General features: G+C 45.3%; 1 protein-coding gene across 1 annotated transcript in view; it reads right to left on the bottom strand.

The window, feature by feature from the left end:
- Positions 1-14612, bottom strand: part of BCAS1 (brain enriched myelin associated protein 1) — a 101065-nt gene that overhangs the window by 65211 nt on the left and 21242 nt on the right. The window contains exon 4 of the mRNA XM_042980117.1: positions 109-680. Coding sequence (XP_042836051.1) covers positions 109-680 — 572 coding nt within the window. The remainder of the gene's footprint in view (positions 1-108; positions 681-14612) is intronic.

Below are 14612 nucleotides of genomic sequence, written 5' to 3'. Positions count from 1 at the left end.
CGACTGGAGAGCAATATAGACGCCATCCGCTTACCCCATCAGAGCTGCCCCCCCCCCCCCCCCCCCCCCGGAGCTTAACAAAAGGGATCGTCCCTCGTCAGCACTTACCCTCTCTGCAGGGACATCATCGGGCGGCCTTGACAATCCAGGGACTTCCTCGGCCTGGTCCTGACACTCCGCGCTCTTGGCTTCCTGTTGGCTGTCCACTGGTGCCTTTTCCCGTCCCTTGTCCAGTTTGAAGAGTTTGTCAAAAAAGCCAGAGTCCTTAGGCTTGGCAGGGGCTGCTCCCCCTGACTCAGGTGAGACGGGCGCTGGTCCCCAAGTGGCAGAGACGCCTTCGTCCCCGGCTGAGCTCTGCCCCGGGGTTTTATCTGGGTCGTGCCCCCGTGCAGCTGCCCCCGGAAGAGTCACGCTCTCACTTGGTTCTTTGTTCCCTAGAGCTTTATTGGAGCTGACATCAAGCTTCACTGACCCAGTGGATGCATCCGTGGCTTGGTCTCCAGCACGTCCTGGTACAGGCCGAGCGAGTGTCAAGAAAAAACGAGATTTAGCAGCTGGCGCCCCGGCTTTGGCCTCGTTCCCAAGATTCTTTCCGTTGGCATCCGCAACAGTGCTCATCTCCATTGTCTCGGGGGAAGAAGTGAGCGCATTATCCTCCTTGACACTTATTCCCAAATCAACTGTAAACACAAAGACAAACAGCAGTTATTCAGCCCGGCGAGGAAATTCAAGGATCGATAATGGACTCCAAACGTTTGATACACAAAGGCCAGAATGCAGCCGGGGCTCTGTGGCTGTCCGGTCACGCTGCAAAGCAGAACCTGGTCACCTAGAACTCCTGTGACCTTGCTAGGAGAAAAGCCAGTTAGCAGAAAGCCCACACCAGGCGCTGCACTGGTGACACGCACGTTAATGACGCTGTCGGCCTGTTGCAGGGATCCCGAGAGAAGAGTGTTGTCACGATATCAGCTGGGAGGCAGCACAGCGGTCGGGAGCTTGGGCTCTGGAGCTAGAACAAAGTTTGTCAACCTTCTGACTTCTGACATCGGGGGCTGGATCATTCTTTGCCAGGGGGGCTCCTCTTGTGCGCTGCAGGATTCTTAGCAGCATCCCTGGCTTCTACCCAATAGATTCCAGGGCCACCCCCAAGCTGTGACAACCCAAAATGCCCCCCTATGTCCCCTGGGGGCCAAAAATCACTCACGTTTGAGGACCGCTGAGCTAAAGTGTCTATCTGCACCTGAGGTACCCAACCGTCCCATGCCTCGATTTTCTGGTAAATTCAGGCAAACAGTAGAACTTCCCTCCTAATTTGGTTATGAAGGTTACGTGACTTAATGTGCTTAAAACACACAGAACTGTGCCTGATGCATGTTGGTCACTGTCATTATTCACGAGTGAGAAACCCGGCCACCAGAGAGGTCGATGCACCTCCCCACGGCTGCCCAGCGAGCTGGTAAGTAACCGCGTGTGGTCAGGGGCAGACACCTGACTCTGAAGTTTGTGCTCTGTCTTACCATGAGGCCTATATTAGCAGAGACTAAGGGGAGATTTTTAAAAGTAGCACTCGGAAAGTTTCCAGAAGGCTGGAAAAACAAACGTCCACGCAAGAAGGCCGATTAGACTTCAGGTGGCCCGGAATCAGAGGCACAGGGTCAGCTTGTGGGTGCAGGTTCCGCCCCCTCCGGGGAGGGGCCCTGGCATCCAGCTGTTTCTGCTTTGACGGCTGTGTGGGTCCCGTTGAACTGCTCTCTTTCCTCGTTGCCTTTTCTAAAGCAGTGCAATATTCGCGGGGGGGGGGGGGGAGAGATACCACAAATTTTGGAATCAAAGTTAAAGATCAAGATTCTCTACTGATAAGCTGTGTGACCTTGGGCAAGTCACTAAACAGCTTTGGATTTCCTCATCCCTCAGATGGGAATGCTAACAGCTCCCTTGCGGCATTTGCCCGGATGCTTAAGGGACACAGACTGCTTAATAATTGACAGGCACTGTGATTATCCTGAAGGCTTCTCCCATGCCTTTGCCAGCCTTGCGGTTTGCTTTATCCAGGTGCAGCCAGCCACTTTTAAAATATCTGTTTGCAGGAAGAGAGAAAGAGAAAGGGGAGAATCTGTTGGTCTGCTCGTACGGCTTGTTAATATGCGTGAGAAACACACACACACACACAGACACACACACACTCCTATTAGCAATTGTTTTTGCCAAACTCTGGTATCTCCCAGTGTCTAGAGTCCAGAGCAAACATAAAGGAGGGAGAGAGAGAGAGAGAGAGAGAGAGGAAGGAGAGCCGGATTCCTAGGTAGAATGAAGGGTCCTCTTTGAGGAACACGGAAACGACGGTACAGAGGACGGTGACAAGCACTAGGTTGTGATATTCGTCACAATCTCGGACCTCGAGGAAGTCACTCCGTAGGGGCACTGGGTATGTCACCCAGCTCTTCCTCACCCCTTTCCTGTGCTCTAGGAATTCATAACCGTGGTAAACACTGTACTCAGGGCAAGAAGGCGGGAGGGAGAGCCGGAATAAGGAAGTGATAGATGTCAGGGTGCTGAGTAAGCCAGGCAGGCAGCTGACGCATCACAGTGAATATAAATGAATTGTGGGGATGGCCCATGCCAGGAGAAGAGGAAACAGTTGACAAAAAGGCAGAGACTGAGATTCAAAACAAGGGAGGGCTTTTCAAATTGCCAAGAGCATCAGCCTGTCTCTTTCCCTTTTTCCTCTCTTCTTGACTCTCCAGACGGGAATCAAAAGAGCTAATGGTAAATGAGAGTGTCCCGCTCAGGGAAAAAGTCTCTGAAAAGAAAACCCTTCTCCAGGAAAGACTTTTTAAAAATTGAGGTAAAATTGGCCCATATCGTTATCTTAGTTTCGGGCGTACAACGTGATAATTCTATATTGGTATACACTGCATACCGTTCGTATATATGACAGCAAGTCTGGTGACCATCTGCCACCACGCGGTTGACCCTCCCTTCACCCTGTTCACCCACCTCCCAACCCTCCCGACCCCTCTGATCACCACCACTCTGTCCTCTGCATCTGCAAGTTTTGTTTGTCCATTTGTCTGTTATATTCCACCTATACGTGACTATGACATTTGTCTCTCTCTGTCTGACTTATTTCACTTAGCACAGTATCTTCAAGGGCTATTTACGTTTTTGCAAATGGCAACATTTTCTTCTTTCTTATGGCCAAGTAGTATTGATTATATATATATACACTATATATATATATTATATACATATTATATATAATATAATATATAATATATATTATTTATTATATAATTATATATTATTAATTATATAATAAATAATATATATTATATATTATATATTATATTATATATATTATATTATATATTATATATATTATATATTATAATTATATATTATATATTGTTATTAATTATATAATATATAATATATATTGTATATTATATATATTATATATATAGTGTATATATATATATAGTGTATATATATAATATATATAGTGTATATATATAATATGTATATATATGTATGTATATGTGTGTGTATATATATATATATATATGTACACACACACACACACATACACACACACGCACGCACATATACCACATCTTTACCCATTCACCTATTGATGGACACTTAGGTTGTCTCCATATCCTGGCTGTTGTAAATAATGCTGCAACTAACATGGGGATGCGGGTATCTTTTGGAATTCGGGTTTTCATTTCCTTTGGATAAATACCCAGAAGTGGAATTTCTGGATCATATGGTAGTTCTATTTTTAATTTTTTGAGGAGCCCCCATGCTGTTTTCCGCGGTGGCTACACCAACGTGCATTCCCACCAATGGTGTACAAGGGTCCCCTCTCTCCATATCATCACCAACACTTGTTATTTCTTGTCCTTTTGATAGTAGCCTTTCCGATAGATGTGAGGTGATATCTCAGTGTGGTTTTTATTTGGATTTCCCTCATAATTATTGATGCCAAACACTTTTTCATGTGCTGGTGGGCTATCTGCATGCCTTCCTTGGAAAATGTCTATTTACATTCTCTGTTCATTTTTAAATCAGATTTTTTTTTTTTGCTATTGAGCTGAGTTTTTTTATACATTTTGGATAGTAATCCCTTATTGAATACATGATTTACAAATATCTTCTCCCATTCAGTGGGTTGCTTTTTTATTGTGCTGATGGTTTCCTTTGCTGTGCAGAAGCTTTTAGGTTTGAGGTAGTCCCTGGATAGACTTTTTAAAAAGTGCCAATATATTGCTTTAATATAGGATAAATTCTTTACATTCCAGGTATCTAGGCTGCACCTCAGTGCATTTACAAATCACGGTAGATGAAAACTATATAGCTCTTGATATTAGAGAATGGGAAAAGTATGTTTTATAACTTATAAGAACTAGCACTTCCTACATGGGGCATTCCATGATAATGAAGGTCTGCCCCCCCGAACTTGGTGAATGCATATGCAAGTCTGTCACCCAGAGCTTCTAGTTCCTTTACTAAAATGCTTACTTCCCAGGAGGGCATGTGATCTAAGCTAGAATAATCCTGTGGCTTTTGCTGAACCCATTAAAACAGAGTTACACCCTTTATGCTTGGGTTGGCAAACCAGCGGGGGTGCATCTGTTAGGGGTGGCCTTGGCCATCACATTCACAAGTACTTGCCTGAGAACCAACACAGATGGAAGCAGAGTCAAAAGATTCAGGGAATAAATGCCCGATGAGGACACTTGAACACCTGGATCCAGCTGTGCCTGAAGGTGAAATTTACCGTTATGTGGCCAACAGATCTTTTTTTTCACTTATGCCAGTTTCTATTAAGTATATACTCAGTGACTTGGAGAGAATTTCAGAGAATTGGCCAGTACCTATTCCACTTGTGAAGTAATGGCTAGCAATCTTCTTCTTGGGAAGTTGTCTCCAGGCTCTCAAGTCTGTCTAGGAAGCATTTACTTGGGAGGAAGGAGGATAAGGAGAATGAAACAAGGAAGTAAGTTCCAAGGAACTGGATAGAAGGGCCACCAACTCTTTGTCTTTGCATTTAAAGTGAAGGGGGAAAAAATCCACTTTGGGAGAGAGATTGCAACCTCTTGAGACCTTCAATAAACATTAGAAACAAAATATTTCCATGGGGTGCCTGGGTGGCTCAGCCAGCTAGGTGTCTGACTTTAGCTCAGGTCATGATCTTGCAGTTTGTGAGGTCAAGCCCCACATTGGGCTCTGTGCTGACAGCTCAGAGCCTGAAGCCAGCTTCTGATTCCGTGGATTCTGTGTCTCCCTCTATCTCTCTGCCCCTCCACCGCTCACGCTCTGTCTTTCTCTCTCAAAAATAAATAAACGTTAAAAAATTGTTTTTTAAAAAATAAAAAAAAGAAAGAAAATATTTCCTAAGATATCGACTTAAATGCACACACAACACACACACGCATACACACACACATCCAATCTGTGAATGAATAGGAAGAAAACCCATTGGAGTTACAGGTTTTATACCGTTGCAAAGATAAATTTTGTTTACATGGCGTCCTCACATTATTATGGAAAGCATTGAACAGTGCCTTCTAGATGATCGGAACTCAGCTTTCAATTCCTATGAAAAATCTTGAGAGAAGCCCATCCCGAATCTGGTTCCAATAAAAAGTTTTCTCCTAAAGCAGACAAACAGATGACATACCAAAGAGATTTTACTTTCCATGAAAAAAATGCGTAAGAGTTTAAGGAAGATAAAAAGGAATCAAGCAGGAACGCACATGACAGACCCCAACTATCAAGGAGGGTTGAAAATTTTGATCTTTCTACTGCAGAAAATACATTTTGTATTATGTGTGTGGCTTTTTAGAAGAAAGCCATCTTATGCAGTCATGTGATTGAAAACTTATTTCCAGTGGCTTTTCAGCATAATTGTTAAGAACTTAGATGGTGGAGCAGAGGACCTCGGTTTGACTCTAAAATATTAAATACAGATGGTCTTTGGGGCACCTGGGTGGCTCAGTCGGTTGAGCGTCCGACTTCGGCTCAGGTCATGATCTCACAGTTCGTGAGTTTGAGCCCCGCATCGGGCTCTGTGCTGACAGCTTGGAGCCTGGCCTGCTTCGGATTCTGTGTCTCCCTCTCTCTCTGCCCCTCCCTTGCTCGTGCTCTGTCTCTCCTCTCTCAAAAATAAACATTAACACAAATTTAAAAAAATATTTAAATACAGATGGTCCTCGACTCTCAGCGATCGGACTTGTGTTTTTCGACTTTACAGAGTTGCAAAAGTGATTCTCATTCAATAGAAACTGTACTTGGAATTTTGAACCTGGATCTTTTGCTGGGCTAGCGACACGCGGGGTGCCCTTCTCTCCTGATGCTGGACAGCGGCAGCTCCCCGACAGCCACACAATCATGAAGGTCAACAACCCGTAGGCTGACAACCATCCTACCACAGAGCCACCCCGTCTCTCCCTTCCACTGCAGTTTTCAGTACATTTCGTGCCATAGTCAACACTTTATTACCAAATAGGCTTTGTGTGAGATGTTTTTACCAAACGGCAGGATAATGGCAATGCTCTGAGCACGTTTAAGGGAGGCTAGGCTAAATTATGATGGTCAGTAGGTGGGGTATAGTAAATACATTTTCAGTGTACAATGGATTTATCTTTTTTTAGGTTTATTTTTATTTATTTTGAGAGGGAGATGGAGAGCAAGCAGGCGAGGGGAAGAGAGAGGGGGACAGAATCCCAAGCAGGCTCCATGCTGTCAGCACAGAGCCTGATGCAGAGCTTGAACTCATAAACTGTCAGATCATGACCTGAGCCGAAGTCAAGAGTTGGGCACTTAACTGATTGGGCCACCCAGGTGCCCCAAGAGGTAGCCCCATCTTAAGTTGAGGAAGATCTGACTGTGATCTGGGTGAATTACTTTATATCTCTATGCCTCAATTTTCCTATAAAATGGGCAGGAAAATAATAGTGCCTTCTTCAAAGAGTTTTTAGGATTAAATGAAATACTTCCTACAAAGTGCTTTACTGCTTGCGGGTATGTGGTGGATCCTCAGTAAAAATTAGGTTTTGTGTGTGTGTGTGTGTGTTCTATATATATTATTACTATAATCACTATTTCATATTTCTAAACATAGGTTATAAGAAAAAAAATTATTCCAATGGTTTAACCTACAAACTTGAGTGCTCTGGAAAGACGTTCAAAAGTAGTAATGATAGGAATTAACTTCTCTTCAGAAATCTAAGAATCTGGGCCAGAGAAGTTTCAGGAATGCTTATCATTTTCTAAGTAGCAAGTATTTTCAGTCAAAACAGCTGCTTCCTCAAAGTTCTACTGTATATTTAAACACACACACGCACACACACACACACACACACACACACAGTATCTTTTCAGATTTTGTGAGGAAGGATCATCTTTGGGGTTGGTTTTTTTTTTTTTTTCATGTGCCAGAGTTTTGAAATATTCACTTGCTGCCACTGTAAACACCATCTCTAACATTTAGTGGACGTTTCCCATATGCCAGCCATTATGGTAAATGCTGTATGTAATGAGAAGCATTTTATTTATGTATAACAGGAAGGGTTTAAGTTAGGTAGTATCATCACCCCCCCATTTTACAGATGGGAAAACCAAGGCTCTGAGAAGTAAGGTCACTTTTCAAGTGGCTTTTGATTGTTAAGAACTTAGATGGTGGAGCAGAGGACGTCGGTTGGACTCTGAAATATTAAATACAGTGGTGTATTAAGGGTGGAGGCAGGATGTGAGCCCATGTTTTGCCTGATTCCAAAGCTCAACCCCCTGACATGTTGGAGTAGAAGCAAGAACAGAAGAGAGGGAGGGAACAAAGCAAAGTTTGGTTAACGGAATTAGTGGATTTTCAAGAAAACACTATGCACGAAAACACTATGCACAACAACAACAAAAAAGCCTGTGTTTTCTCACATCTGGGAAACATTGCTGTGTGATTCTGTTTTGTTTTAAATAAAAATTAGATCATGTCATTCATCTACATAAAACTATCCAAAGAGGGGCCTCAGCACCACTGAAATCCAGCCCAGACTCTACCACGGAGGACACCAGCTAGACCCTCAGCTCATCCCGTGTTCCTCCTCTCGACACACCAACCTCGTCCCCACCTGAAGCCCTCTGCACTAGTCGGTCTTTCCGCCTGGGAATGCTTCCCCTCTGATCTTTCTTCCCATGGCTACCTGCTTATCATTCAGGTCTCAGGTCAGGTCTTCCTTGACCACCCTCTCTGAAGTCACCCTCCTACTCACCCCCCTTCCCTCTCTGGACTCTGCAGAGCATTCCATAGTCTCTGAAATGATCTCATTCATTCATCGCTTGCTTGCTTCTTCCCCCTTAGAACGTAAGCACAAGTAGATAGAGACCTGGTCCGTCTTGATCATAGCTGCGTCTCCACTGCCCCCAGAAGTGCCTGGCACCTAACAGGATTAAGTCAGGGAACAGGTAAGGCAGCAGCACAGAGCCCGGGGCGTACCAAACACCAAGGGAACCTGGCTATAACCATGGCAAGAGTAACAACCCTTGTGATACTAGCGGTGGGGGAGGAAGAGCTCTCCTCCTCTAAGACTCCATTATCCAAATCCTCCTAGGGACTGTTAGGGTTAAAGAAACCATCATCATAATTTCACTCACAAAGTGTCCACTTACAAAGGTCATCTCCCACTCGCGCATCCCTTCCGGGGCAATGCCGTCCTATGTGTCAATACCCCGATCGATCAGGAGAAGGGACAAGTACGGGGGAAGTACGACGCACACCAGTTGCAAAGGGGAATCGCACACCTTCCAGAAGATGCAGGAGTTCGTGGAGTGTTGGAAAGTACCACTCAGATCACACACGTGGTTTTGTTGGGTGAGAAACAGGCAGAGTTCAAAGAGTTCACCCAAGAAGACAGGAAGGTAGAAGGGAAACTAGGCGACGACCCACTAAGCTCTTCAAAAGAGAATTCTACTTGAATGCAAAGGATAATGAGAGGCCCTTGGGAAAACTGATGAAGACCTCGAAATGTTTTGCGAAATGACCCTTCTGCGGTCTCGCTGCAAGAGTCAAATGACACATCAAAGGACTGTGGCTTTCTGTGTTGTGCAAATGCATTTGTTGTTTTATAGGCCTTGAAATAAGGATTCATGTGGCAGATACTTATAGCTCGGAGGAAGATGTTAGATTTGAACATTTCACGGAATGATCACGTTTCATGCTTTGCATCTCAATATGAAAAGGCCACGATGTCCTCGCCAAGACATTCCAGCATAGATAAAAGGGAGAAACGGGCTAGGGGGCATCTGAGAGCTGAAGGTTCCCAACCCTTGGCGTGATACGGCATGTCTGAACATCCAGTGAGGTAAATGCTGGCTTGAAATGTTGGGTTCCAACATCATGTGGGCAAAAGGTAACGCCTCACCCCGTGCTCTCACGGAAGTCAGCTGTGACCTCCTGTCACTGTGGTGCAAGACCGTACTAGTGAAGATCACAATTTCTACTCTCCTCTCTGCTCACAGATTTCTTATGATTCATATGCTTCAAAAGTCTGGAACATACAAAGATAATTCAAGCACAAAACCACCTTCGTTCCAATGGGAGCCAATATCATCACTCAAAGACGCATTGAACGTTTGATTTTGTTTTTTGTTCTTTTTTTTTTTCTCCATTTGGTAATAAGACACACTCTACGTGGGTTTACTATCCAAAACGATTTATCTCTGAGCTCTCTTTTTCTGTCTAGACCCTCCACCCTCATGGCAACGTAACTAGCGTCTGCAACCCAGGGTGGCTTATCAAGCTTTGTCCATGTTCGTATAAATACATACAAGTGTTCCAGATACATGTACACAGGGGCTTGCTGGTTTTTATAAAAATTGGATCAGAACAGATGTAGTGTTTGATCGCTTTTATATATCATTGTTATGGATTGAACGTGTGTGCCCCTGCAAAACTTACGGGCAGAAATCCTAACCCCTACTCTGGTGGTGTTAGGAGGCAGGGCCTTTGGGGGATGATTATATCGAGAGGGTGGAGTCCTCATGAATGCGATTAGTGACCTTATAAAAGAGGCCCCAGAGAGCTGCCTTGCCCCTTCCACTGCTTGAGGACACAATGAAGAGATGGCCTTCTGCAACGCAAGGTCTTACGAGACAAGGAATCTGCCAGCATCTTGATCTTGGACTTCCCAACCTGCCCAACTGCGCAAAACAAATGGTTGCTGTGTCAGCCCCCAGTCTGTGGCATTTTTTTAGAGCAGCCTAAATAAACTGAGACAACCATAGTCATTCCTCAGAATCCACATGTCCAAGTCTATCTTATTTTTTAAAACACTGCCTAATATTCCTTAGTATGCACACACCAAAAGATATTTAAGCCATTGCCCTAATCAATGAATATTCTGATAGTTTTCAAGTCATTGTTTCCATTTCCATTTCTATTACAAACAACACTGAGATAAACCTCCATGTTCAAAAATCCTAAACTAGTTCTTTTTTTTTAAATGTTTTAATGTTTATTTCCGAGAGAGAGAGAGAGAGACAGACAGACAGACAGACAGACAGACAGAGTGTGAGTGGGAGAGGGGCAGACAGAGAGAGGCACACAGAATCCAAAGCAGGCTCCAGGTTCTGAGCTGTCAGCACAGAGCCTGATGCGGGACTTGAACTCATGAACCGTGAGTCATGACCTGAGCCAAAGTCGGATGCTTAACTGACTGAGCCACCCAGGTGCCCCACTAGTGCCTTATTTCTATAGAATGTAGAACTGTTGCTCCCAAATCAATGTGCATTTAAGTTTTAAAAATAGACACTGCCAGATTTCTTCCTAAACAAGGGTTCTAGAGGGCCGCCTGCGTGGCTCACTAGGGTAAGCGTCTGACTCTTGGTTTCGGCTCAGGTCATGATCTCACGGTTTGTGGGTTGAAGCCCCTCATCAGGCTCCATGCTGACAGTACAGAGCCCACTTGGAATTCTCTCTCTGTCCCTCTCTCTGAACCTCCCCTGCTTGTGTTCTTTCTCTCTCTCAAAATAAATACATAAATAGGCTCTAGAGATGTGTATTTCAGCAGCAAAGTAACAGAGTGTCTCTCTCCCACCCCCAAGGGTAGCAGGGATGTGAAGCAGCAAGGACACTGATCAGATCTATAACATAAAGCACATTTTAAATGGTAAAAGACGTACCAGGGAAGGCCACATATTATTCTATGAGGGTCCTCAGCTGTTGGAACGCCAAAGGTTAACCTTGGACATGGGTGGTGGGGTGAGCAGAATTCATGCCACAAAGAACACTGCTGAAGATTGACAATTACGAGCCTGGGACTCTGGTGCACTAAGAGTAGCCAGCCAGAAGGCAGTATGGGACGAGAGGCTCAGGGAAGAAGAACGGGAAAAGCAAACGAATCCAGGAGACATCGTGTTCTCCAGAAACGATCAGGGCCCATATGAAAAGATGCTCCACAGCATCAGTCATTAGGGAAAGGCAACCGAAACCTCAACACGGTACCAATTCACACCCACCAGGACGGCCATAGTCAGAAAGACGGACAGTAACCAGTGTGGGCGACGACGTGGAGCCACCAGAACCCACATGTGTTGCTGGAGGGAACGTAAAACGGTGCAGGTGTTTTGGAAAGAAGTGTAATAGTTCCTTCGTGAGTTAGACAGAGTTACCGTGTGACCCGGTAATTCCGCTCCTCGGTAGGTAACCAAGAGAATGAAAACGTACGTCCGCACAAGAACTTGTACACAAAAGTTCACAGCAGAACTATTCAAAATATCGGAGAAAGTGGAAACAGCCCAAACCTCAATCAACTGACGAATGGATAAACAAGAGGTGGCCTGTCCGGACAGTGGAGTCACATGCAGACATGTGAAAGAATGAAGCATGACCACACACTTTCCACATGGGTGAACCTTAAAATGCGACGCTAAGTAAGAGAACCCAGATATAAAATACCACCTATTACATGATTCTGATTACATGCGACATCCAAAAGAGGCGAATCCAGAGAGACAGAAAGCAGATTAGTGGTTGCCAGGAGTGGGGGGGAAGGGGATACGGGGAATGACTTGCTAATGGGTGCGGGGTTTCTGGTTGGGGTGCTGAGAATGTTCTGGAATTAGATAGTGGGGATGGTTGCTCTACCTTGTAGATATACTCAAAAGCACTGAACTGTATCCTTTATCTCTTTTTTAAGTTTATTTATTCACTTGGGGGGGTGGGGCATAGAGAGCAGGAGAGACAGAATCCCAAACAGGCTCCGCGTTGTCAGCACAGAGCCTGACACGGGCCTCGATCTCACAAACCGTGAGATCGTGACCTGAGCCGAAATCAAGAGTCAGCAGCTTAACCGACGGAGCCACCCAGGCGCCCCTGAATTGTATACTTTAAAACGATGAATTTTGTCGTATATGAATTATATCTCAATTTTGAAAAAGGAGACACTGCATAAATCAACATCAGACAGTGGGGAACAGGATGGGCAAATGAACCCCCAACGTGAGCACACAGTTAAGAGAAAAGACACACAGCTGGCTTTCAAGCATAAAACAAGATGCTCAACTTCACGAATAGTTAAATATGAGCAAAATAAAATTACACCGAGACTTAGTTTTCCACCTATCAACCCAGTGAAAAAGGAGACGTTTAGTGACCTGCGTAGGGAGGGGGAGACTATGAGAAAAGCAGCTGCATATATCATTGGTGGCCGTGTATTTTGGCAGTCTCCTTGGAGGATAATTTAGTAAGACAGATCAACATTTAAAAATTCACAAACTCTGTGAACTCAGAGAGTCTGAGTTTTTTAAGTCACCTGGGGTTGATGTACCCTTCAGAGGTCATTTTAAAAAGGACTCACGGGGCGCCTGGCTGGCTGGCGGTAGAGCACGTGACTCTTGATCTCGGGTTGTAAGTTCGAGCCCCACGCTGGCGTAGAGATGGCTTGAAAAGGATTCATGAATGAAGTGCACAGGCAGCTTCAAAGGGGAGGGAGCCACTGGTGACCTTCGGCCCACACAGTTCCTCCCTGGTGACAACATATACAGGAGCTCTAGCAAGGACAGGAGGCCTGGTGGGCCCAGAGGCCAAGCAAGCACACTGAGAATTGGCTATTAAATGTTTAGTCGCTTCAAGCTGGGATAGCCTGCTGCCAATGATGATTTTGTTTAATGTTTATTTATTGATTGATTTCGAGAGAGACAGAAAGAGAACACTAGTGGGCGAGGAGCAGAGAGAGGTGGAGAATCCCAAGCGGACTCCGCTCCAAGCCGGATGTGGGGCTTGATCTCACGAACCGGGAGATCATGACCTGAGCCGAGATCAAGAGTGGGATGCTTACCTGACTGAGCCACCCAGCTCCCCGCCCCCCCACTTTTTTCTTAAAGGTTACTTATTTATTTTGAGAGAGAAAGAGAAAATGAAGGAGGGGCAGAGAGAGAGAGAGAGAGAGAGAGAGATTGAGACAGAATGCCAAGCAGGCTCCATGCTGTCAGCACAGAGCCAGACATGGGGCTTGAACTCACAAACCGGGAGATCACGACCTGAGCCAAAACCAAGAGTCAGACACTGACTCTGAGCCACCCAGATACCACCCCCCCAACACCTTTTTAAAAGTTACTTTCGTTGAGATACAAAAAGCAGGGAGAACAACTTTACATTCTCAGAAGTGGCCAACTTCCAGATCTGCTAATGCGGCTAGTACGGTGTTGGCCCAGCAGGGTGTTTAGATTTTTTTGAATTGGGAAATTTCTTTTGAAAACCCTAAAATGGGGCTTTCACCGAAACATCTTACTATCTGCTGAGGGATTCCCCCAGGGAAGCCAAGCCCGAAGCTGAGCGGAGCTCTGAGCGTCAGCATTTCTGACTCACAAGGTGTGGGCTGGCGCCCCAGAGTCTGCTGGTCTGACCTGTTCAAGGTGACGGACGTGGCGGGTCGGGGCATCTGAGAGTCAGTTATGCATCACAGCTTTTGTACCTACAGATGCAGCCAGACTCTGTTCACATTTCCCATCTCTTGTTCTCCGAAACATTTGGTCTTTGTGGTCGGCTCTGCGCATAGCCGATCCCACCCACCAATACGCTGCTTTGATTGTTAGACTTCTAGAAATTCTAGGGCTTTTTAGCATTTCTTTGGTCTCACTGATTTTTTTTTTTTTTAAGTTTTGTTCAGCGACGAGCGTTGGCCAGTTCTCCCCAGTGTGGTAAAAGGATGTGAAAGGAAGGTATTTAGAAAAGTCCACTCGAGGATAAGAACTACGGTGGACGCATTTATTCCGCGTCACGATCTGGTTCAAATGCGCCCTGGGGAAGAGAAATGAAATGAAGTTCAGCTCCCCTGTGATGATCCTGTTTCTCTCTTTGCTGTTTTTCACGCTTTCTCTGGGTCTCATTCGGGCTGTCGTGGCCTCCCCGTCAAGAGGAGGTCAGGTTCACGTTGCTCATGCTTCTGAAACTATGTCGCTGTTTCTACGTTCAGGGCCCAGTGTGCCGTTCTGGATCCTTCGCGGTCCAGAGAGGCCACGAGCAGATTGTGTGTCAGTGGGCAGCGGCCGCGTGGAAGTTGGTGGAAGTTAATGAAATCAGACCGTGGGAACCCTGGAACAAAAAGCTGTGT

The sequence above is a fragment of the Panthera tigris genome, chromosome A3 (genome assembly GCF_018350195.1).
Source record: "Panthera tigris isolate Pti1 chromosome A3, P.tigris_Pti1_mat1.1, whole genome shotgun sequence".
NCBI lineage: Eukaryota > Metazoa > Chordata > Mammalia > Carnivora > Felidae > Panthera > Panthera tigris.
The sequence above is the reverse complement of the archived record's forward strand: the minus strand, read 5'-3'. Positions and strand labels throughout refer to the sequence as shown.